Source organism: Rutidosis leptorrhynchoides, chromosome 8 (genome assembly GCF_046630445.1).
Source record: "Rutidosis leptorrhynchoides isolate AG116_Rl617_1_P2 chromosome 8, CSIRO_AGI_Rlap_v1, whole genome shotgun sequence".
Taxonomy (NCBI): Eukaryota; Viridiplantae; Streptophyta; class Magnoliopsida; order Asterales; family Asteraceae; genus Rutidosis; species Rutidosis leptorrhynchoides.
This window is the reverse complement of record NC_092340.1, coordinates 72,359,600-72,385,710: the sequence shown is the minus strand read 5'-3', so window position 1 is coordinate 72,385,710 and position 26,111 is coordinate 72,359,600. Positions and strand designations below refer to the sequence as shown.

At 34.0% G+C, this 26,111-nt stretch overlaps 2 protein-coding genes across 2 annotated transcripts; one reads left to right on the top strand and one right to left on the bottom strand.

The window, feature by feature from the left end:
• The first annotated feature begins 9,657 nt into the window (after positions 1–9,657).
• LOC139863527 (uncharacterized) lies at positions 9,658–10,312 on the top strand. The gene is made up of 2 exons (XM_071852153.1): positions 9,658–10,042; positions 10,140–10,312. Exons 1-2 carry the CDS (start codon positions 9,658–9,660, stop codon positions 10,310–10,312), a joined length of 558 nt encoding a protein of 185 aa, XP_071708254.1.
• A 3,592-nt stretch (positions 10,313–13,904) lies between these two features.
• On the bottom strand, positions 13,905–15,335 carry LOC139863526 (protein ALP1-like). Its single transcript, XM_071852152.1, has 2 exons — positions 14,531–15,335; positions 13,905–14,482 (listed from the first exon to the last, which is right to left on the bottom strand). Exons 1-2 carry the CDS (start codon positions 15,333–15,335, stop codon positions 13,905–13,907), a joined length of 1,383 nt encoding a protein of 460 aa, XP_071708253.1.
• Between the last annotated feature and the right edge of the window lie 10,776 nt (positions 15,336–26,111).

The window sequence follows — 26,111 nt, the reverse complement described above, 5'->3', positions numbered from 1 at the left end:
CTCCGAATTTCATCTTTGTAATTTAATATTCAAGTTTAAGGTTTTGAGCTAGTTAGTTGTAAAACTCATTTAGGATGTGAAATGGGTAATTGTAACTAGTTATTGTTGATGTTGGTGGGTTTTGGGTTGGTTAATGATTTAACCATGTTTAAGACTTGTAAATGGTGTATCATCACTAGTATTAGTGATTATTGATGTTTTGGAGACCATTAGGGTTCTTGTGGTTGACTAATTTTGACTAGAGTCAAAATTAGGGTTTGTTGATGATTATGACTCAATTGTCGAGGTAATAAGGTTTATAAACTTAAAATGGATTAAGTTGAAGTATGAAACCGAGTTAAATACGTTTTGGTGTCAAAACTTGTAAATGGTGAGATTTTGACTTTATGGGTCAAAATTAGGGTTTATGGGCGATTTTGAGAACGATAAGTGTTTAACACTTGTGATTGGGTTTAATTGGCATATTAGGACCATTCTCACTTGTGTTAGTGATCATTGGTTAGTTTGGGCACGGTTTGTGCTTGGAAGTGCATTTGGGTCGAAATTGCACTAAGTGTCGAATTGGGTTGGTTTGTAAATCCACTCTAAGTGTGATGTTGTAATTGTGATAATGGAATAGGTACTTTCCATTGACGAGCTACGGATTATTTGGAAGCATTCATCAAGGCGACAAGGTGAGTGTTAATATCATATATGCATATGTATGTGTAGGATGGGTGCGGGTCGGGTGAAGTGATTCTCGGCTATAGAGCTCACTTCACATGTAGGTGGATTTGATGGACTTGTGTATGGGTCCAATTGGCATGGTTGTTCGTTTTGGTTGACCACCTTTGGCGAAGTACACACTTTGGGTGTACGTTATCACACGTGGTTGTGAGTGAAATGATTATACTTGTGTATATAATGTATCTACTTGTAGGGCGGGGGATGGGGCCGGGTATACGTGTCTATACTACCAAGAGTTAGTGATATATTTCGTTGTACACTAACGATGGATATTTCGTTGTCCAAATTGCCCAAGAGTTAGTGATATATTTCGTTGTACACTAACGATTGCTTGAACGGATATTTCGTTGTCCGTGTCGCCTAGGGGTTAGTGATATATTTCGTTGTACACTAACGGTTGTTACGAACACCGATGGGAAATTCGAAGTACCATTCCCTTGTGTTATTGGTTAACCATAATTACGCGTTGTATTGTAGTATATTATATTATTCGGGTTATATATATATATATATATATATATATATATATATATATATATATATATATATATATATATATATATATTGACGTATTGTTGTGATGTAGCTAACCCTCCGGGTGTAGCGTATTTGGCGTTGTTCACATCGTTGTTGGTGAACTTATATTTTTGTTGATATCTTTAGCTTGTTGCTTAGAGATCGTACGGTATGCTTAGTGTAGTCGCCTTATTCATGGATGCTTCGGTATGCGGTATTTGATATTTGTGTGGCGTGTCCATTTTATACATATATATGTATGTAGTATATTATCACTCACTAAGCGTTAGCTTACCCTCTCGTTGTTTACATTTTATAGATTTGCTTGGATGCGGTGGCTCGGGTAAGCGTGGGAACTAGTGGCTCGCGTAGTTGCTTTAGAAGGCTTGCTTTTGGATTAATTAGAATTGGGTAGCGTATCCCCAATCGCCATGCTCGGCTTTTATTTTGTGTTTAAAATCGTGGGGCCGAAACTTGTAGTTTGTACTTAAAGGGTAATTTGGGTCGAGGCCCCGTCTCGTAAAACTTATTTTATGAATAGAACGTGATAGTTTTTCATATATGAATTTGTTGTGAAAAGCGTTTTGTCCAATTACGTCGGAAAGTGGTCAAACATTTTTATGTTTCTAACTTTTTGGGACAGCAGCCTGTCCAGGCCTTTTTGCGCGCCATGCAGAAGACTGACGCGCCGCGCCATTTTACTGCACAAAGAAATTTTTTGCTTGATCGTTTGTATATCGGGTTGGGTTGTTACACCATCGGACATGATAAAACAATATCGAAGTACTAAAGCATCCGGTACTTTGGATGGGGTTTGTTAGGCCCAATAGATCTATCTTTAGGATTCACGTCAATTAGTAGATCGGTTTACTAATTCTTAGGCTACCAAGCAATAAGGGGCATATTCGGCTTCGATCATTCAACCATAGAATGTAGTTTCGATTACTTGTGTCTATTTCGTAAAACATTTATAAAAGCGCATGTATTCTCAGTCTCAAAAATATATATTGCAAAAGCATTTAAAAGGGGAGTAATGAAACTCACAATACTGTATTTTGTAGTAAAAATACATACGACGACATTGAACAAGTACAGGGCTGGCCTCGGATTCACGAACCTATATCATTTGTATATTTATTAATACACATTATTGTAATCGAATAAGTTTATATATAGTTAATCTATTAATTATATATATATATATATATATATATATATATATATATATATATATATATATATATATATATATATATATATATATATATATATATATATATATATATATATATAACATTCGGAAACCGGACCTAGGTGAAATTTACTTTTTTACCCTTTTATGTTTTAAAATGCATTTTAGTGTAATAATTAATTATTAATTGTTTATATAATTTTTATTAGTCCTTTGGGTTCGTTTTATGACTACGGTCTCAAAACCAGTTTTATTATTTATTTATGACATTGTTTGGTGTACCGAATCGAATACGAAAAATATCTGAAAACAGTTAAATACCCGTGTATCATTGGGTGTGGGTTTAATACCCATTTAATTAGCCTAGACCGCCCCCTAATTTCATTTTATACCAGTTTCTGTTTTCCCTTCTCTCCCTTTCGGTCTTCACGCCCCAAACAACAAAACCCTAGCTTAATTCTTGTTGCTTATGGAAGTAATTCAAGTCCTAATTTGATTTTGTGCATCTTTAACATCTAGCAATCTGGTTTGTAACTCCATTCTTATGAATTAATTCTCATTCTCATATTTTAGGGTTTATGCAAGTTTTATTAAAAGTGGTAATTTGTGCTTAAATCTTGGAATTGGGTGATGATATTGCTTGTTTTATGCTAGATTAAACATAGTTAATTGTTAGTAATTGTTTGTGGGTTGTCATTTGTTATTAAATTGCAAGAAACAACACTTTTGGAAACCACCATGAGAAGGACAGTAGCCATGGCTGCTGCCGCTGCTGTTTCTGGGCTGCCGACCGCCGCTGTCGGCTGCAACTGGCGGCCAGCGGTGGTGGTTGGCAGCGGTGGCGGTGGTTATCGCTTTTTGGTGCCCGGGACGGTTTAATTAGATAGTTTGGACCTCGAACCATTCGTATAAATTATGTTTGATTCGGTTTCCCCATCGTAAGACCATGACCCATTTGTTAGCTTAATTTTGGGTTAAAATTGTTTAAGTGTGTTATTTTGCTTGTGGAATGCTAGATTATTGTTGTTGTATGTATGTGCTTGATTATTATCATGTTAAATGGTCAAAAAACTGCTCGAAACTCGATTTTTGTGGGCGAAAACGAGAGGGATAGCAGCTACATTGCTGCTACTGTTTTGCGCTGCTGAGCGGGGCAGTTTCTGCTGCAAATTTGCAGCTGGAGCTGCTGTTTGCAGCCTTATATGCTGCTGCTATGTTGCGGTTCACCCACCGTGACGTGCAGCGGCTTGGCGTGGACGCACCCCGATGACCCGTATACTTGTTTTATGGTTCGTGTGTTGGTTTGTTCTCCCGTTTGACCCTCTTGGATTATATTGTGACCCTCTTGGAGGTCGTGTTAAGTGTATATGCATGTTTCAATATTTTAAAATGGGTTCTGAGCTTATTTGGGTTAAAGTGAGAAAATTATGATCCATTTGGGCCATTAGTGTCCAGTTGAACCATTTGTGTGACTTGGCATTGTGTGTGTGTATATATATATACACACACACACATGTGCATATATATAGATATACTCGATCGCCCGTTTTGACCATCGACCCATTTGAATGAATTAAGTGATATGTATATGTGTAAGTGTATATATATATATATATATGTATATAGTGTATGTATATATGTATAAATATATATGTGAAAGTGTAAGTATATATATTTATGTATATAGGGTATGTATAAATATATATGTGGAAGTGTATGTATATATATATATATACATATAGTGCATGTATATACATATATATATATATATATATATATATATATATATATATATATATATATATATATATATATATATATATATATATATATATATATATATATATATATATATATATATATATATAGAATGTAAAGTAGTTAGTAAATGTGGTACGGTTTACTAAATTGTTTGGTGTTTATTCTCAGGTGATTAAGATGAGGAGAAGACTCGGTGACATTAGACTACCGAGTTTTACTAGCGATCGGTGAGTAGGTCTATCTCCGGATAGAGTTTGAGTAGCAAGACTTTCTACTGTTGTTTACTCTATTTATTAGATTAGTGTTATATCCGATTGCCATGTTTAGATAATGGTTAACATGTTAGCGAATTATTACATGTTGATGATATTGTGTGATATTATGTGCACTGTGTTTGACGCCAGCCGAGCCTGGGGAGGCTAGGGACTCATAACCGAGCCTGGGGAGGTTAGAGTCCGTATGAGGTCAACCGAGCCTGGGGAGGTTGGGTCTAAAGGCTACTGATTGTGTAGTATAGGATGAATGACACATCCCCTGTGTCCGGATTACTATACTGTGAATCGAGTAGCGAGGACTATCAGTAGACTCTAGTCCGATCAGCTAGGAGTCGTGTGCTCGTACAAGCCGCCGATCCTCGTATTGTTATTATCTTTGTTGTATGTTGTTAGGACGTTAGCATACTTTGTAGCTGAAGCTGGTTTGATGCTTAGACTTGATCTGTTAGATAGATTCCATTCACTTAGCAGTCGTGCTAATCTCCCACAATTCCACCCTTGCAGGTTCAGTGTTGCATGTTAGATTTCAGGGTGAAGATGGGATGCTGGAAGATATGTTTGACTAGTCAGAACTCTGATGTTGTGTTTTTATCACTAGTGTCGTATTTAACATAACACCCGGTTTTACTGTTAATATCTGTAATGGACTTTTAATATTTATTATTATATACTGACATGTAATCGAGATGTCTTTTACATAACTAATAGATTTTATAAACGGGACTTCCGCTGTATATTGAAAAAAAAATCAGGGGTGTTATAATATATATATATATATATATATATATATATATATATATATATATATATATATATATATATATATATATATATATATATATATATATATATATATATATATATATATATATATATATATATATATATATATATATATTTGCCTCTTATATTAAATATTAATTATGTTATATGTATTAAATGTATTTTATATATATATATAATTTGTTTGTTAAAAATAGTAATTATAATGATACTAAAGTCATATTAATATTAGTGAAAATGATAATAATTATAATAATTAATATCACTGATAAAAATAATAATGTTAATAATAACTATATTAAATAGTGATATTAATAATAATACTTGTAAAAATATTACTTTTACCGTTAATGATAATTATGATAATGATTTTAATATCTATATAATACTAATACTTATGATGATAATAATAATACTAATAGTCATGATACTGATATTTGATAAATATAATATTTATATTACTAATACTAATGATAATACTGGTAATAATAACAATAATACTATAATTTTTAAAATAATACAAGTCTTAATTTTTAATGATCTAATACTAAACTATATTATCTTCATAAAAATAATAATAATGATAATCATAGTTATAATCATGATAATAATACTAATACTTAAGAACAATACAAAAATAATAATAGTATGAGTAATGACAATGTTAATAATAATTATATTTATGATAATAATAGTAATAACAATAATAACACTAATAACAATAATGATTATAATCATACTTATAACATTAATAACTAATAATAATAATCATAATAATTAATAATAACAATAATAAAAATAAAAAAATAATTGTGTATACCCTTTAAAGCTTTATGTAAAAAGAATTGCCCACAACGAGACTCGAACCCACAACCTTACGGACACCAGACAACACCCACGACCACCCATCTACTGCTGTTTTTCTGATTAATTCCTCACAATTATATTTACCCCGTATTTAAACTGTTTTCCCTTTTCATCTTCTTCAACTTAATAACCCGTCCACCAGGCCCAACCATGGATTAAAAGGAATTCGGCCCGTACAACAAGATCACAAGCACAAATATTTTAAATGACCCGATTGAATTTATGTGGTACTTCGTTTATTTGCCAGAAAGAGAATATATCGTATGCGATAAAAAAACACAAGTGGGGTTTTCTTTTAGTTAGGGTTTGTTGAAATTGGAATCCAAAGTGTACGTTCCTTTTTCATAATGACATCATAACAGACGATTCCCTGATATAATTAATATTACTCGGTATAATTAAATAATTAGTAAGTGGGATCATATATACACTTGCTTGATTTCTTGCTAGTCGATCCAAAAGCCACAAAAGGGATGGTTCCCTCCTGCTTCCCACTAACTTCACCTATCTTTTCTACCCTTGTTCCCTCTTTCTTTTCTTAAATAACCGACAGTAGTAGCAGGTTTTAATGGTGAAGTTATGGTGGTTGTGTTGATTGATCGAAGGCAGAAACAGAAAGATAATGATTTGCAGCTGCTGCCGTATAATATAATGATGGTGGCGGTTTGGTTGTGTTTGTGGGTTTGATGGTTGTAGCAGAAACTAAGGTAGTGTGTGTTGATGGTATTTATGGATCCAAGAAGACTAATAAGAAGATGGTTGTGTGGCGATGGTTTAATCATAGTTCACGAAGAGATATTTGATTTCTTGGTTTGTTGTGGTTCTTCGATGGAAGTGTAAGTATAGTATCACTTGTTGCCATTTGATTAGCACGCGTGTGGCACAATAGGAATTGGGTAGCAATAACTATATGATGTTATAGTTGTTTGTGATAGTTTACAGACTGGACAGCAAAACAAGATAGCAGTTGCAGTATTGGTGATTCCATGATTTTACGGTGGTGTTCTTAGGGAAGTTTAGGGTGGCGGAGATGATTGGTTGTGGTGATGTGAATCGTGTACAAGAAGAAGAAAGAAAGAAACAAAATTCCTGATGCAGATATGGTGGTTTTTGTGTTGAGTTTCATGATATGAAATTTGATAAAAGAGTATTGAATATGTTATGATTTTACACAGATACATTGATGGGTTTGTGTTGTGGTTGAACCGAATCAATTGGTGATCGAATTGGGGATACTTGGCTCGTTCGAACAGTGATGAATGGTTTACTAATCAATGATAGAGTGCTCGAGTGTTTTATATTGAGGGGTCTTGACAAGAAGAATCAACCCAAATACGTTCAAACAAAAATAAAATAAAATAAAATAAAATAAAATAAAATAAAATGAGATTGAGATAGGCAACAACTTCGTACGATTATGATCTTGATATCTAACAGAAATTGGCTGTATCGTAATTGAAATTGCTGCCCTTGACCATATTAGATATAGGAGATAAAGTATGATAGCGATTTTAACAGATTGCTTCTTTCTTTTATTATTATTATTATTTTTTTTATTTTTATAATCTATATCTGTAAATATAAATGTATTAATAATAGTAATTATACTTTTATTAATAATACTGGAAATAATAATAATAATAAGGGTAATATCAATATAATGATAATGTTAATAATTATAATAAATATGATAATATCATTAATTATAATAATAATTATAATGGTGATAATAATATCTAATGCTAATACAAATAATAATTAAGATAATCCAAATTATATTAAATTTTATTTTTATATCTTTTAGAGTATAACAATATTAATAATACATATACTAATATTAATATCAATAATAATGTAAATTTAATATAATAATTATATTTAAACTTGTAATTAAATTTCATATAATAACCTTACATATTATTATCTATGTAATACTTATGTTATATAATAACATATTTGAATATTTAATAATTATATATATTATATTTATATTACTACATTCATATAGTATTAATTATGTACAGCATTCATATATATATATATATATATATATATATATATATATATATATATATATATATATATATATATATATATATATATATATATATATATATATATATTCACACAATTGTTCGTGAATCGTCGAAATTGGTCAAAGGTCCAATTAATTCATGTAAATAGTCCCAAAAATTTTGAGACTTAGTTTAACAGTCTTTGCTTGTCGTGTCGATTTCATGTTAATATTAAGTTTAAATTTGGTCAAAAATTTCCGGGTCGTCACAATCAAGAGGGAAGTAACCAATCGGGGGGAAGCGGGGGGAAGCAAAAACTTTTTTTTTCGTTTTTTGAAAAAACTTTGTTCACGAACATTATAGATGGGATGAAAATATGAACATTTAATAAAGACACTTTGTGATAAATGTTTTTATTTTGGCGGGAAAACGATCGAAGAAGTAATATATAACAATTATCGTGTTTTTCGAGCGTATGTTGAGGTTTCAGCTATTGGAGTTTAGATATTAAGGTTTATAGGGTTTAGATATTAGGGTTTAGGGTTTAGATTTAGGGTTTAGATTTAGAATTTAGATTGAGTTTTTAACACGAACGGTTTAGAGTTTAGTGTTTAGGGTTTAGGGTTTGGTGTTTTGGGTTTATGGAATAAACTCAAAACACCAAACCCTAAACTCTAAACCATTTACTTTTTTGCTCGACTTTCAATGTATTTTGGTTTTTTTTTTTAGTTCTCAAGGTTCTCACACAAAAAAGTTCTAATTTGATCCATATATATATATATATATATATATATATATATATATATATATATATATATATATATATATATATATATATATATATATATATATTAGGCTTATTCTAAACAAGATCAATTTCCATCCGTCAACTACATGGCACTTTTGATGGTCACTAACGCGGTGCCACTTTTTGACACACAAGCGTCAGTCGAAATTTTGATGGAATATTAAGTGAGCGTGAGACATGGATGGACCAATCAGATAATTTATTTTTTGTTATTTATTTTGTTTTTTTTTTATTTATATATTTTTTTCATCAAATTTTCAATTAAATTTTTATAACATCAGCCTACAAATATTTGACATAAAAATTTGACTTTAGAATTAACGAAAGTAAAATACAATCACAATCAAAATCAACTTTTTATCAAATTATATACAATATAATTCTGACATCACAGTTAGGGTAGAGAATAATCTTAAAAAGCACGTATCGAGTCACATGCAATTTTCCCTACATCGACATATAAATCGTCTTTATTTTTTATTCTTTAATTTGTTAACATTTGTAAAGGTTATTTCAATTTCAAACAAAATAACCGTCAATACCTGCTAATCCAACATTCGGTTGTATATAAATCGCACGTCTCCAATTTATTTCAAACTCATACATCCCTCTAATATCCACCTCCACCTTAATTATTTTCTCTCATTATCCACCAATTCTGATTATGAACCACAAACCCTAAACCTCACCAATCAATATTATTCGTTTTGATCGATGTCGACGAAGAAAAGTAGCCGGAAATGTAACGTTAAGAACAAAAAGGAGAGATTATCACCGGAGAAGTCCATGTCGTTTCACGGACAAGCTACCGATGAATCGATCGGAACACTCCGGCGGCCGAGAACGGTACCGGATTTAGTTTCCGGTATTGTTACGTCACCGACGGAGACTTTGCGACCGAAGTTAACAAAGCTATTGATTAACGTGACCGTACAGAGAAGCTTAGGTCCAGTGCAAGTATTGATTTCACCGGAATCAACCGTCGGAGATCTTATCTCCGACGCTCTGCAACAGTACTTGAAGGAAGGCAGACGACCGATTTTATTGTCGTTTGATCCTTCGTGCTTCGGTCTGCATTATTCACAATTTAGCTTAGAAAGTAAGCTATATACACTTTATCAAAATTTTAAAAACTCCTTATCTAATTATTTATTTACTCACGAATCAGTAATTGATTTAAAATATTTTATTATTAGGTTTGGATCCAGACGAGAAGTTGATCGAATTAGGTTCGAGAAGTTTTTTTCTATGCCCTAAGCAAATTGGCGTAACGATGACATCAGCACCGGCATCGGCATCTTCGTCTACGTGCTCAAAGGAAGTGGAAAGAGTAGGTTGGTTTCGGTTTATGGATAATTTCTTAAAGTAAGATAATTATATCCGTATTACTTTGTTTATCAGCAGTAATTTTATTAGGATGGATGTACGTACGCCTATTAGTGATCCTTAGTGAATTCAAGGAACGTTATCCAACTACACTTGTATTTGTTGTTCTATAGTGGTGGAGGTGCTATATATTAAATTGTATAAATTTTTTATATTATTGCATATTATTGTTATTGAATTTTGAATTACTGAATTAATTAAATTTAATTGTGTAAAACGGAGTATATTCAAGTCTTGCAATTTGCAAGCTGCAAGTTGCATCTGAGTGTTGGATTCCTTTGTTTGTAATTTACTATTTTGTCAATCCAAATTGAATGTTACACCCTGAATGTGACTTTATCGCAATCCACTATGACCATTTGTGGCGAATTAATTTTTATGATAGGAAAGTTTTATTAACATATAAATTATTGAGTTTCATACTACTTTAATATCAACCGGTGAATTCGGTTTTTGGTTAAACCGATTAAAGATTCAAAACCGAAAACTGAACCGAAAAGCATATACTGAATTCGGTTTCGGTTTTAATCTGTCTGGTCAAATTTTTTTTCTTTTCAAATTCAGTTTGGTTTTAACTGACTGGTTTGGATTCTGTTTGGTATTCGGATTAAACAGTTTTAAACCAAATGTTGGACATGTACCCCGAATTATAATCATTATAAACGATTTTCAATTATTGGTATACACAGGATGAGATGATTGTAATTGCAGTAATATAATGTTATGAATATAAGGGTGTGTGTCAAGTACTCAAGTGGTATGGATATATCAAGTCATGAGAAGATTCAAGAATCGAACCAAAAATGTTTAAAACTAGAATGTTTGTAATCAATTTTTACATACTCCCTATTGCGCAGTATAATAATTATTTATAGTTTATAACTAATTTTCGAACCCTCACTTCGCGTCGGGGGTTCGGTTTTTAATGTATTTTATTGTTTTTAGTTACGGAGCATGCAAGTGAAAAATCAACGTATATGAAAAGTACCATAAATATTTATCGTTTTTTTAAAAAGTGTCCGTTTTACATATAGTTAGTGACATTGTGTTCGTAAAAATATTTCGAGTTTAACGATGGTGTCGGAAAAATTTAACTCGTTGCGAGCGAGAAGATATGACCCGTTGAATATTTGAGTGGAGTTTATTTAAGATATTTTATGAAAATTTTGATTTGACACCTTAACATCTGTTTTGGGGGCCGATTTTAATTTTTGAAGAAAGTGTGGGGGGCGTTTGTGGTGTTAGTTAAAAGTAGGAAAAAAACAAAGTGAAAAGACGAAAACGTCTCTAATACTATTTATCATTTTTGTTTAATAGATAATATTGTAGTGTATTGTTGTGGGACAATCATATAATGCTTACTGTCTTGTTTGTTCTATTGTTTGACTTTGATGCATATGAGCTTAGTGTGTTGTTTGTTCACTTGGCCATGTCCAGATCCTCTCTCTATCGTATACAACAATTTATCGCAAAAGATCACTAAAATACTTGATCCGCCACAAACAATCTTTCGATGAGAATTCATAAATTTTGAAGATACAAGCAATTAAAAGAGTGAACGAATAAAATAGTAGTAAAATTCAAATTAATGGAATATAAATTTTACTATTGACTGTTAAGTATTCCGATTTTGATCTTATATATGCTTTCAAAGGACCAATTTTACCTTGAAATTTAGGTAATATTTGTCATGTGGTAGTTATTTGACTATTTCATCGTCCACTTATACACCACCTCATTAAATCTGATTAGATGGGAGCTATATTATCATCTAATAAATTTTTTTTTTTTACCATATTTTGGTCTGAGACAATAATATGGTTATCAGCTCACCAGATTTGATGGGATGACTTCTTAGTGAATGATGGTGTGGTTGTCACATGAAAATTATTCCTTCAGTTCCAGGTTTTTTTTAACTAAGTCTTTTACAGACATAAAATCGGAATCGATATCATTTATAGACAATAGTAAAAGTGATAATCTCTATATTGAGTATTTTGGTACTATATTACCCTTTTTGGACTACTTACCATAAATTAAACCATAGATTTCATTCAAGACGTTGAAATGGAAGAACTCGGCGTGTTCATAAAGGATATTTGATTTTTTGAGTCCGTTTATTCCGGTTTCTAGTTGTGTAACTTGATTTTGGTTTCATTGCTAGTTACTTTAGTTTACTTTGTTAGTGGGACTTGTGTTTCGTTTTAGGTTAGGTGAAGCTCGGTATCAATAGTTTGTTTGTTAGTTGCTTTCTAGGTACGAGCCTTGTTACTCTTTTTTTTTATCTTTTGGTGAATTCGTTTTCTTTTCGAAAACGTTTTCTGAATTTTATAAAAGTTCTTGTTATTTTGAGGAAAAAAATAAAAAAAACAGCGCTTTTGGCACTTAAACATTTATTTATCCAAGAAACGGCTATTGATCTTACCACATTATGTGACACAAATAATGACACGATAATAACAAAAAGGAATTGTATTGTAGTGTTGTCATAAGTGGATGAAATTCGTGAATGGGAGTTTGTTAGACTACCATCAACCCTCATTTGAATTTCAACTTTTTTTTTTTTTTTTTTTTTTTTTTTTTTTTTTTTTTGTTGGTAAAAATGAGTATTTGATTGTACATGTATTTGACTTTCACTAACTAAAGAAGTCAAATTTTTGTATTAAATATTTGTAGGATGATGTTTTAAAAACTGATTGAAATTGAGTAATGAAAATACATAAATAATGAAAATATATTATTATTATTAAATCATTCATTGGGTGAATTATATCTCAAGCATTCTTTGATTTTCGTCGGAAATCGTGACTAACGCCTTGTTCCCATTTGAGTCTCAGCATGTGTTAATTTCGTCTCCCTCTGTTAATTGTATCCACCTCTGCAAACGCCCAGCAGTAGCAAACGGCGTTGCGTTACTAGGAGTCTTAAATGGTAACTAATAAAATATTCATGACAAGTTCCTAGTAGCCAATCAAAAAGTGTTTGAAAGGCTGTGAGACAAACCGTTTTTATTTTTTAAGTTTTGAAGTCTGACCAAGTGGATGCGTCTCCACTTTATTTGTGCATAATTATTGATTGATGATTGCGTCATTATGTGTTTTAAATACATATTTATGTGTGAAATCAGCTAGATTTGTTAAAATATAACTTTTTTAAGCAAGAAAGCTAACTAGCAATTCTCTTAGACCACTCCCAACCATGACGCCGTCATGGGCACTTCCTCAGCGCCACATCAGCTTTCTCTCTCCTCCTTTCTCACCACTTCCTCACATAACACTCCCATAACACACCATTGCCAACCATGACGCCGTCATCAAATTTTAATTATTTTTATTATTATTATTATTATTATTATTATTATTATTATTATTATTATTATTATTATTATTATTATTATTATTATTATTATTATTATTACTATTATTCAGTATTATTATTAGTATTATTTAAGTACGAAATAAATAACTATTTTTGAACATCACTTTTATTATCGAAACACAATTACGGTTACATTTTTTTTGAATGAAAAAAAAAAACAAGGCTAAATTCAACATTACAAATATGAAACTAACAAACTACTCATCATCGTCATCACACTCTTCGTCCTCGCCTTCGTTTTCTTCGTCACCTTCGTCTTCGGTCTCTTCTTCGTCTTCGTCTTCGTAATCGTCATCTTCATCATCGTCATTAGCATTTGTACCAGAAGTTCCTACTTGTGGATTGTTTCGAACACGAAAATTCGCAGGAAGACTCCAAATGTGTTCGATTAGCTTTTGTCGGAGAAGATGATGAACGGTCGAATCGCGCAATTCTTTATTAGCGCGAATGTGCGCTTCAACCCTTTCTTGAAAAGACCTTCTTGGACGACGAACGGGCCTATAATTTTCTTCAAGAGCACACATTGCCCTTCCGTTGTCCTCGGTGATCATGTTGTGTAATATAACACAACTGTGCATGATTCTTCGGATTCTTTCAACATAGAATTGTCGGCAAGGATTTTTAATTATTGCCCAACGACCTTGAAGCACACCGAATGCCCGTTCAATATCTTTTCGAGCAGATTCATGATATTTCTTAAACTTTGCAGTTTCAGGGGTTGGTGGACTTTTGAATGACTTAACTATAGTCGACCATTCAGGATATATCCCATCGGCTAAGTAATAACCCTTATTGAAGGTACAATTACTGATTGAATAATTACACGGTGGTGACGTGTCTTGAAGCAGATCGTTAAACAAATCGGATTGATTAAGCACATTGATGTCGTTGTTCGAACCAGCGGGACCAAAGTAAGCGTGCCAGATCCATAAGTCATACGAAGCAACCGCTTCTAACATAATCGTCGGGTAACCATGATCGCCCCTCGTATAATGACCTTTGTATCTATATGGACAATTTTTCCATGCCCAATGCATGCAATCGAGACTACCCAACATGCCCGGAAAACCGTGTCTTTCAGCATGCTTGCTTGCAAGACGTTGTACGTCTTGAGGAGTCGGTTTTCTCAAATATTCAAAGGCGTACAAATGGAATACAGCTTTACAAAAATTATTCAGACAATCGTAAGACGTTTGCTGACCCATATGTAAGTACTCGTCAAACGCGTCAGGTGCAGTACCGTACGCTAATTGTCGGATTGCGGATGTACACTTTTGAAAAATATTAAAACCAAGCAACCCGGTAGCATCCCGCCTTTGATGAAAATATGAAAAATAATCAGGAATAGGTTCTTGAGAATAATTAATTATACCTTGACATATGCGTATGAACAACGGTCGACTCATCCTATAACGCTTTCGAAAATAATCCCCGGGAAAAGTAGGATTATCGGAAAAATAATCATTCCATAAACGCATACCGGTTCCCTCCCGATCTCGTTGTAAAAATCTTCTTGGCGCTCTTGGGATCGGTTCCACCATTTCTTCCTCTTCTTTCGCGTCTTCCATATCAAGATAATCGAGAGCCAATTTATTAAAATCCACACTCCCAGCAGCGTCAACCGCCATTTGAGTAAGACTATGAATTTTTGGAGGCATTTTAAAAGTATGTAGTTTAATTGTGTGAGTATTTTAGAGTATGAAATGAGAGTAAATTGTGTGTGTTTGTTATAAGGTTGAATGGTAGTTATATAGTGGGAGTATGTTTAAAAAAAAAAAAAAAAAAAAAATTCAAACGGCAATATAGCCGTTTAAATGGCAAAAACAAACCAAATAAATTGCATGGCGGTGTCATTCCATGTGCTATCCCAGGAAGTGGTTCAGGGCGATTGAGGTGAGGGCGGATGAGGGAGGGGCCATGGCGGACCATTGCCAATGGCGCCCTTGAGGGCGGTGGTGGATGGCGGCTCCATGGCTCACCGTTGGGAGTGGTCTTAGGGATATCCCTTTCAAAATGAGTGGGAGACCTCTAGTCATTGAAGGGTCATTCTTGGCATAAGCTCTAGTTGATCTCTCTTATGGTATTCTCATCTGCTTCCTAATTCCTATATCTTTCACATTCCATCGTATTCGGGCATCACCCTTCTTCCTTACTCGAACAGAAGGCACATTCACCTACTCGCACTGGGAACGTGTACATCAACAACTGAGCTGAGAACGAAGAAAGAAACAAAAAAATGCCGTAATTAAGGAGAAAAACAACTAATTAACCAACATCGGTTTTAGATAACTTAAACTGAACTTAAAAAGGAGCGTCAATCACAAAAACTGATGTCAAATTGACTAGCTGGAACCTAGGTGAAAATTTCCCGACGCCCGACAAACATGGCGCCATGGGTGATGCTTTAGGGGCGTTAGTCAGCGCCCTGACGAAATTTATTTAAGCGTCACCATGTTTTACCCAATTTACCACATCACCCAAAAGTCCAAAATCTTTTCAACACTATTTAACATGCACCGTTAATTAACTTCGTTATATGATATTGCCACGTCCAAGGTTGGAGAACTCAGATCTCGGGGAGATCTTGTTTGAACATTTTTGGAGAGATCTCGGCATCTCGAAAAGATCTCGGGGAGATCTCGGATGTTGACTTACGTTGACTCTTAAGCTTTTTTTTTATAAATATATATTTCTAAGTAAGTATATGTTGTTATGATAATTAAAATAATAATGCATATATGGATAGTCAAATTTGTACAAACTTTTAGTCAATTTTGTACCACTTGCATAGTATTTTTTAGTAGTATAAATACACCCAGTGTTGTAAATCTCCCGAGATCTCCCCGAGATCTCCCCCGAGATCTCATTTTTAGAAGGAAACCGAGACGAGATGTTCATCTCCCGAGATTTCTCGGTCAACCGAGTCAAACTTAGTCAAAGTCACAATCTCTCAGATTTTCTTGCTAATTTGTAAGATTTTCTCACTCATTTCTCGGATATTTTTGTAAAATCTCATAAAAACGTATATAAATATACATATATTAATTTTTTATGTATATTTTTATTAAAAAAACTATAAAGTCAACGTCCGAGATCTCCCCGAGATTATTCCGAGATGCCGAGATCTCCTTAAAAAAGTCCAAACGAGATCTCCCCGAGATCCGACTTCTCCAACCTTGAATACACCATGATGGTATGCTTCTAAACTTGCACCATTTCATAGAATTATATGAAATACACACTTATTCTCTCTTTACTAATATTTCATAAACAAATATAATTGTATTTGGTAGTTATAAGTTAAAAATTATAACACGTTATCAGCACGAAGTGCTCCGTATAATCAAGGTTTATCTAAGCAAGCACACGTCACTAATCAAGGTAAGAAATTCTTTAACTTTTATTAACTTCACTAACATTTATATTTATGTTATTTAAGTTATATATGGTCGGTTATACCGCCTGAATTATATTTCTGTAATTTAACTTTTATTAACTTCACTAACATTTATATTTATGTTATTTAAGTTATATATGGTTGGTTATACCGCTTGAATTATATTTATGTAATCTAACTTTTATTAACTTCACTAACATTTATATTTATGTTATTTAAGTTATATATGGTCGGTTATACCGCCTGAATTATATTTATGTAATCTAACTTTTATTAACTTCACTAACATTTATATTTATGTTATTTAAGTTATATATGGTCGGTTATACCACCTGAATTATATTTCTGTAATCTAACTCTTATTAACTTCACTAACATTTATATTTATATTATCTAACATTTATGATTACTTATGCAATTAATCATTATTTATTTCATGCATACTAATGTTTATTCTTAAAATTTATTATTTATGCATAATATGTTTATTCTCTTAATCTTCGTATTTATACTAAACGTATTTATACTAAATGTATTTATAGTAATCGTATTTGTACTAATAAAATTCTTTTATTAAAATTATTATTAATACAACGAGCACATAACATTCGTTAACGTCAACTAACGACGTTACAATGGTCATATATACATAACGGTTGTTAACATCAACTGACGACGTTACAACGACTATATTTTTCAAATATAAAATAAAAATCTCCGTTTTCACATTTTCACAAATCAATCTTCATTTTCTCAGATTACCACCCTCAAAAAGTTTTTTGTAAAGATGATTCACACAAGGATGATTTTTCCTATTGTATTGGTCATACTAACTATCATCATTGTTGCTAATATACCACCGGGTGAACCTATATTCTATCATGCTCTTGTAGTTTTATCATTTGTAATCATGCCATTATTATGTTGTTTGCTACTTATAAATTTAAAATGATTCTAATTTCATTTTATTATTTGTCTATGATTAGAAATTGATTATGATTATAATTTATGTTGTTCATCTTTCTGAAAATAGAAAATGCCAAACTTATCAAAGCTTGAGTTTGATGCCCTAGACGTATCGGGAACAAACTACACATCATAGGTCATGGATGTAGAAATAAATCTTGGATCATTGGGTATTCTAGAAACTTTAAAAGAAAACAATACTTGTTCTGATCAAGATAAATTAAAATCAATTGCTTTTATTCGCAAACATATTGATATCACCTTAAAACATACGTATCTCACTATCAAAGATCCACATGTTTTATGGGAAAGTATCAAGAGTAGATTCGGTAATCAAAAGGAAATATTACTCCCAGCTGCGAGGGAAGAATGGAGAAATCTAAGGTTCCAAGATTTTAAAAAGGTAAGTGAATACAGCTCGGCCATGTTCAAGATCCGTTCAAAGCTTCAATTCTGTGGTCAAGAAATAAGTGATGCTGATATGATGGAGAAAACTTTCTCCACAATGCATTCTGCAAACATTACTATACAAGAAAATTTAAGATTGCAGAATTACAAAACTTTTTCCAAACTTCAAACTTATCCCTTAGTTGCAGAAGTGAATGAAGAATTACTGATGAAGAATCAAGAGTCTCGTCCTACGGGTGCGCTAGCATTCCCTGAAGCTAATGCTATTAACAATAATAATAAAAAACGAAATGCGCCTGGACGAGGACGTGGGCGAGGTCGTGGTCATATTGGCCAAAACCATCATCATGGAAATTACCATAACAATAATAAAAATCATAACTATGTTCGAAATCACCCTTATGGTAATGGTCGTGGTGGTAATGGTTACGGTGGTCGTGGTCGTGGACAAAGAAATAATAATCCACAAAATTATAAATTTCAACCACCATACAATCCCACAAATCATAATGTTGAAGGAAGCTCTTCAAAGAATATTGAAGATTCTTGTTATCGATGTGGTAAAATTGGACATTGGTCTAAAAACTGTCGAACAAATCAATATTCTGTTAATCAATATCAGGAATCCCTAAAAGGAAAAGGAAAATATGCAAACCTTGTGGATGACCTTGATACAAAAAACACTGAGCCAACAAGTGACTACTTTAATGAATAAATTTCCTATTATATGTCCATATCAAATAAATGGATGTAGATTTATGATCTATACCATATCTACTTTACTATATATTTCCTTATTATGTACTTTCGTTTATAACATATTTTTGAATGTAATATATTGATGAATTATGTACTCATTATTTGTTTCTTATATTTTGAAGTTCATGATGTACACTACTGGAGTGAAAAATCAGTCAAATGGTGGGGATCTTTGTATTGCAGAAAGTGGTACCACACACACTATACTCAAATCTAAAAAATATTTCACTGATTTTAAAGCAACAGAAGGAACGGTGCATACTATATCAGGTCCTGTGAATTTAATAAAAGGAATGGGAAAGGCAAAATTCATGTTATCAAATGGTACAAATTTTCTGATAAAAAATGTCTTATTTTCTCCCATGTCAAAGAGAAATTTGTTAAGCTTCTCTGACATATACCAAAATGGATATTATTATCAGTCAGTGACTACAGAAAATGATATATTTAAGTATCACTGACAAGAAGCATGTGATTGAAAAACTACCAAGACTTAGTTCTGGTTTACATTATACATATATAAATGTACCAGAAACACACATGGTAGTTAATGAAAAGGCATGTGATCCTGTAATGATCAATCTGTGGTATGAAAGATTAGGCCACCCAGGATCAACAATGATGAAAAAAATAATTCAAAATACATATGGACATTGATAACGCCAAAATATACATGTTTATTGTCGTTATTTCAATCTAATTCTGTATCTATTTGTATGTAATTGTTGTACGTATGTATTGTAATTCATGTATATTTGTAAAAGTCCATTGTGATTGAATAAATGAAGACCAACAGCGAAAACGATGCTTAAAATGAAGTCCGATAACGAAAACAGCCCAGAAATACACTTCCAGACTCAGATGTGGCGCACCCCAAAAAGGGATGAGGCGCATCTGTATGCGTGTTTTTGCCGAAGGTTTCAGATACGGCATTTTCGAGCCATAAGACGCATTTTGGGAGCCAGATGCGGCGCATCTGGTGGGAGATGCGGCGCATCTCCCTTCCTGCCAACAGTTCTGAGTGCCAAATCTAGCTGGAATCAACAAACTTAAAGGAATGCGGCGCATCCTTACGAGATGCGGCGCATCTGGTGTTTTTCTGGCCAGTTTACCTAACTTTTGAGCCTATTTAAGAGAGCATTTAATTCATTGTTTCATACACCTTCACTATTACATTCTCCCTCAGTTTCAATACGTTTTTCAAGGCTCAAGAAAGGCTACAAGTCAATCTCCATTCTTTCAACATCAAGATTAAGCTAGGATTATTCATCGCAATCGGTATTATCGTTCTATATCTTTTAAACATGAATTCAACTTGTATTAACTGTTCCACTAGTTCTATTATGATTATTTTTGGCTAAAAGCCTTGTGTGTTTGCTTCAATGTAAGATTTATGGCTTGGAATTGTTCTATACTTTGATGTTATGCTAGTTATATATATGTTTGATTGATTAAATCATCTAGTCCAACTACAAGAACCATAGTTATGATTGCTTAGTTCATTACTTCAATTATATAGATTGAAAACCTATTAATGTGAGTTAACTAGGAAAATAAACTATACTTCATTACACCTAGTAATCTAGATGATTAGATGCATAAGCTTAAGTGATTTTGTTATGTGTTTAATTCGGTAATTGAATAAGTTCCAAAGCAACATAGTTATGAAATTACCTCAAGTGATTGTTGTAATTTAGGTTTCACGTGAGTTTAACTGGGTTGGGTCTAGTTAGTTTAATCAATCTAAATCACCTTGTTCTTTCGAGAAATCCATTGTTGTAATCATCTCTATATCCTAGTTCAATTATACGAGTTGTGACTTGATTTATGTGAGTTTATCAAAGGCTATACCTCGTACTTCAACACCTAGTGATCTAGTCATCCATATGTGAGTATAGGATGGTAATTGGATGATATTTAGGTTTTACAATCGTGCAATTTACTTAGAATGATCTTCGTAAACTAGGTTTTATGTGAATTTAATCAAGAAAGAATCCTGTTGATTAAACATAGTTCTTAAGTTTATAGATATTGTGAAATTGATATAAACTACTCTATTGTAACTATTACATAACGGTTTTAATTGTAAAAGAACAATCCCTGTCATTTATCAAGCATAGAAGTAAACACCACATTCTCATTCTGGTTATTCATTATATTTATTTACTGTTTCATTAAACAAAAATACAACTTCAAACACAAACCCCCTTTAGAATAATTAATCGTTATAAAGTCCTTAAAACAAACTTCTCCCTATGGTTCGAACTGGTTAATTTACTTGCTAGTTACTGCATGATCGGGTTTAGTTGCCTGTATTATGTGTTAATTATTGAGCATATTGTCTATATTTTAAAGGTCACGTCTTGACACATCAACTTTTTGGCGCCGCTGCCGGGGAGCAGTTTTGTTAAAAGATTTAAATAAACTTTGAATTATTCGATCCTTTTGTAGGAATTTAATTCCTAGAAAAGTTACTTTTTATTGTAAGCTTGTGTTTTTGCAATTGGTTTGTTTGTGGTGTTGTGATTGCAGGATAGGTATTGATGCATGAATCTACGTTCTTCCAACTCTAATTTAATTCATCCATATCCTGAACCTGAAAGAGAACTTCACGAACGCCTAAGAGCCCAAGAAGTAGAGTCTCTTGCTCAGGGTTTAGAATCACTTTCATTAAATTCTAACTCTGAACCAGTTATTCAACCAATCATAGAGCCAATTATTAAAGAAGAGGAAGAGATGGCTGCTACAAATCAAACGATGGATGCATTAATGAAGGCAACAAGAACAGGTCAAGGTCATGCAATTATTCAACCTACGATGACTGACGGCTTTGAAATAAAGGGTCAATTTCTCCACATGGTGACTAATACATGCCAATTCGGTGGAGCTCCAAATGAGGATGCTAACGAGCATCTTCGTAAGTTTGTAAACATTTGCAAGCTATTCAAGATCAAGGATGTCACCGATGATATCGCATGTTTAAAAATCTTTCCATGGTCATTAAAGGATGATGCAAGAGATTGGCTAGACTCATTACCAGAAGGTTATATTGAAGATTGGAATGATATGATGGACAAGTTTTTGTCGGAGTTCTTCCCTGCTTCAAAAGCAGCAAAGTTGCAAAGTGATATAAATCACTTCAAGCAAAAGCCTAATGAGACTCTTTATGAAGCTTGGACCCGATTCAATAAAATGCTTAGGGTATATCCTCAACACGGGTTGAATACATTCCAAAAGGTCCAAATATTCTATAAAGGATATTGATGTTGCAGCAGGAGGATAAGTCATGAAAAAACACCCGAAGAAGCTCACACAATCATTGCCGATATAGCAGCACATTCTCATAATTGGTATTAAGAGATGGAGTTCTCTAGATCAACCACGGTTGCTAGTATTGAAAGCAACGATGAAATCGCTGCTTTAAAAGTTCAATTGGCAAATCAAGGAAGGCAAATTGAGAAGATGACAAAATAAATGCATGCTATCAAGGTAGGGTGTGAATTATGCCAAGGTCCCCATCTTACTAGAGATTGTGACCAAACGACAATGGAAGAGCAAGCAAATTTTTTAGGTTACTTGCGTAAAGGTGAAATGAATTTTGACGACTTTCCGGCGGTTGAAGTAATGAACCGAAAATATCCTCTGTTAACACCTATTTCCTTATGAGGTAAGGCTTAGTGTGCCAACAAGATACTAGAAGTAATCTAGCTTTAGGAGGGCGGAGTGTTGCCGATTGATTTTTACCCTCGGGAAATAATCCCTGCAGACCCGGCTCACAAGTGTAGAAACTTGTGGGGTGGCTTAATCAATCTGTCGTCCGTAGAGCGTAAAAGTGCTAGCCGGATGACTTCTAGTGTGAGAAAGTAGAGAGAGAGAGAAGTGAAGTCTCAGCTCTCAAAGTTATCAGAATATCTGAACTGTGTAAAATGACGACCCAAGGGGTCTATTTATAGTGTCAGATCCACCAGATTGCTCGGGGACACGTGTCAAATGATGATACGTTCTGTTATTCGTGATCCGAAATTTACGCTGAAGGTGGCGTTCTCCTGCCAGGGCTTACACGCTAGGCGGCCTTCAGGGCTTATGCATGACGGAGCAGCCTGTACAGCGGAGAATGCTAGACGGACAACTCCACAAAACTGTTGTTTCCAGCCTTCCTGATGCTACTTCTATGCAACCATTATGCCTTTTATGTGTGTATACGATAAGATACACCATTAAGTCCCCCCAGTTTAATGACTTAAGCATTTGAAGAATGATTAAGTCGTTAAACTTTTAAAAACGCATGCCAAACCAGCCTGTTCATTGCCCACTTGCATCGGGGAAAACATTTTAGGCATTAAATGCAGACGAATTTTACTGACGCTGTTATGATTAATTTTTTACGGCTGAGATCATCCACGCACCTCCAGCTGTAAAAAGTGTTATTTCGTACCCTTTGTTTAAACTCACCCATACACGTGTCTCAATCATGGCCATAAAAATTGCACCGATGAACCCCTATAAAAACCGTCATAACCCTGTTACCATCACTTTTTCACTGTTGCCAAGATCTAAAAAGCATATTTCTCCCCAAAATCTTCATCGCCTTCTTCAATCTTCAACTTTTTAAGGCTTACCGTCTTCCAAGGTCAGTACACTTCATCTTACTGCTATTTTCTTCTTATTGATATCTTTTACTGTATTATCATGGCTTCTACACGGAGTACTGTCCAAGAGCACGCTAAGCCTTCTTCGTCAAATACCGCTGACATTCCAGAAGTTAGCACGATGGCTTCATCATTGACAAGTGAATATTTAGATGGCTTAAAGATTACCTTCCGTCATCTCAATCAATACAACCCTGTTCTTCCCACCAATAGACAAACTGCTGACGACCCTCCTGAGGGGAAAATTACTTTATACGCCTTACAAATTACCCATGGCAACCTCCGTGTTCCCCTTACTAACTTTCTTCTTCACCTTCTTAAATATTATAAGACCTGTCTTAGTCAGATGCATCCCCATGGCCTTCAAAAAATCATCCTTTTTGAGATGTACTGCAATGCTATTAATATAAAGCCTCGCATTAAAGTTTTTATCTCTTTGTTTAGAATTCGCACAATTAGTGACTGCTGGCTTACTATTGATAGTAAGAAAAATACTCATTTTGTTGGTACGAATAGAGTTTCAAATTTGAAGGACTGGAAAAGTCCATTTTTCTTTGTTAATGAAACTGTTATTCCGGAGGAATACTCCGTTGTCCGGGAATGGGGTGCTATTGATGCTGGCATAGGAAATGGTGTTAAGATTTCTCCCGCAGAGCAGTGGATAGTAAATAGCTTGAAAGAGCTCTGCCTTCCGCCCAGATCATACGAAAGGTATGAGGGAATTCTTGTGCTGTGCAAAGTGAGTCAAGAATGGCCAAGCAATTCTGTGCCAGTACTTCGTGAGAAAAACCAGGGTAGGATGTGATATGATCATCCTATTATATATATACATTTGTGTCTATTGTTTGTCATGTTTACTTATATTGCTGTTTATGTGTAATTTTTGCAGCCAACTCCGTGATGCAGGTTCGCTCTGCTCTTTTATCCGCTGATCTTGATGATGATGTAGAGGTCACTGCTCGTGACAAAACTGCTGAAGAGCTAGAGGCGGAGAGAGTTGCAGCTGAAACTAAAGCTGCTGCTGATGCTGCTGCTGCTGAAAAGGGAAAAGAAATTGCTGTGAACAGCTCAGACAGTGAATCCGGGTCTGAACATACAGACACTGAGCGGACAGCGGATGATACCACCACTGCCGATCAACAAACATCAGGGTCAGTTGACATCACGGGTGAAACTAACCCCACTCCTCCTCCAACCCAAAAGACAAGAAAGAAGAGCATAGGCTCTAAAAGGGCAAAGAGTACAGAGGAGGGCAAAAAACAGAAACGCAGGAGAAGTATGTCCATTCTGCTCTTTCTTGAAAATGCACATGTTTTTGCTTATAACTGTTATGTTTGTTCATAATGCTAATTTGTTTTTGTTAGTAATTTTAGCAGAGTCGGATGATAGCCAAGGGAAGGCCGCGGAGGGCGGGGAACGGAGGTCGGAGGAGAATCTTGAAAGTGAAGGAGAGAAGGGCCTGAAAACTCCTGATCCAAACTTTACTCCATTCGAGGAATCTGAACTTCATGAGGATAGGCCAGAAGGCAACTCTGCTTATCATTCTCCTACTCCGAATATCACTAACCCAGCTATCACATCCTCTAATGTTCAAGAGCCAACCCTTCATGCTCATGTGAGGGCATTGCAGGCCATCATTGCAAACCCTGCTATTAAGGATAAAGAATTTGCAACTCTTCTTCAGGTATGAATGATAAGACCATCTGCATGTATATGCTTGTAATTTATTAATGTGAGTTGCCTGAAATTACTCATAAAATTTTTTCTTGTACAGGGTTGTGTTATCCCTGAGCTGAAACCCCAATTCACCGCTCTCCGTTCTGATCAACTCAGGGAATCAACTATGGCAGCTCATGTACTGCTAACCAATCATCTGGACTCTGTGCTGCAACTGCAGAAGCATCAAGAGTCTATTCTTGCTATAGCCCGTAAAGACATAACTGAAGGTGCAAATGCTCGTAAAAGAGCTGCTGATGCTGAGCGTGCCTTAAGTGATGCGCAGAAAATAATAAAGGCTAGAGAAGTTGAGTTAAAAAGTGCTCAAGATGTTGCTATTGTTCTGTAAGGGGAAAGGGATGCTGAGAAGAAAAGACTTGAAGAGGAGCAGGTGAAAGTGGGTGAGCTGGAGAAGCAGCTGAATGCAGAGAGGGAAAAGTCTGCTAAGCTTCTCCGGAGGGCGGAAAAAGGCGAAGGTAATTTTGCTGAGCTTAAGAAGGGTATACCAG

What these genes read in the sequence shown, in the direction of transcription:
- LOC139863526 (XM_071852152.1), bottom strand. Translation starts at nt 15,335, where the DNA reads ATGGCGGTTGACGCTGCTGGGAGTGTGGATTTTAATAAATTGGCTCTC. An exon ending in TCAAGACACGTCACCACCGT is followed by an intron (nt 14,483 to 14,530) that starts GTAATTATTCAA and finishes GTTATTACTTAG; the next exon opens with CCGATGGGATATATCCTGAA.
- LOC139863527 (XM_071852153.1), top strand. Translation starts at nt 9,658, where the DNA reads ATGTCGACGAAGAAAAGTAGCCGGAAATGTAACGTTAAGAACAAAAAG. An exon ending in TTCACAATTTAGCTTAGAAA is followed by an intron (nt 10,043 to 10,139) that starts GTAAGCTATATA and finishes TTTTATTATTAG; the next exon opens with GTTTGGATCCAGACGAGAAG.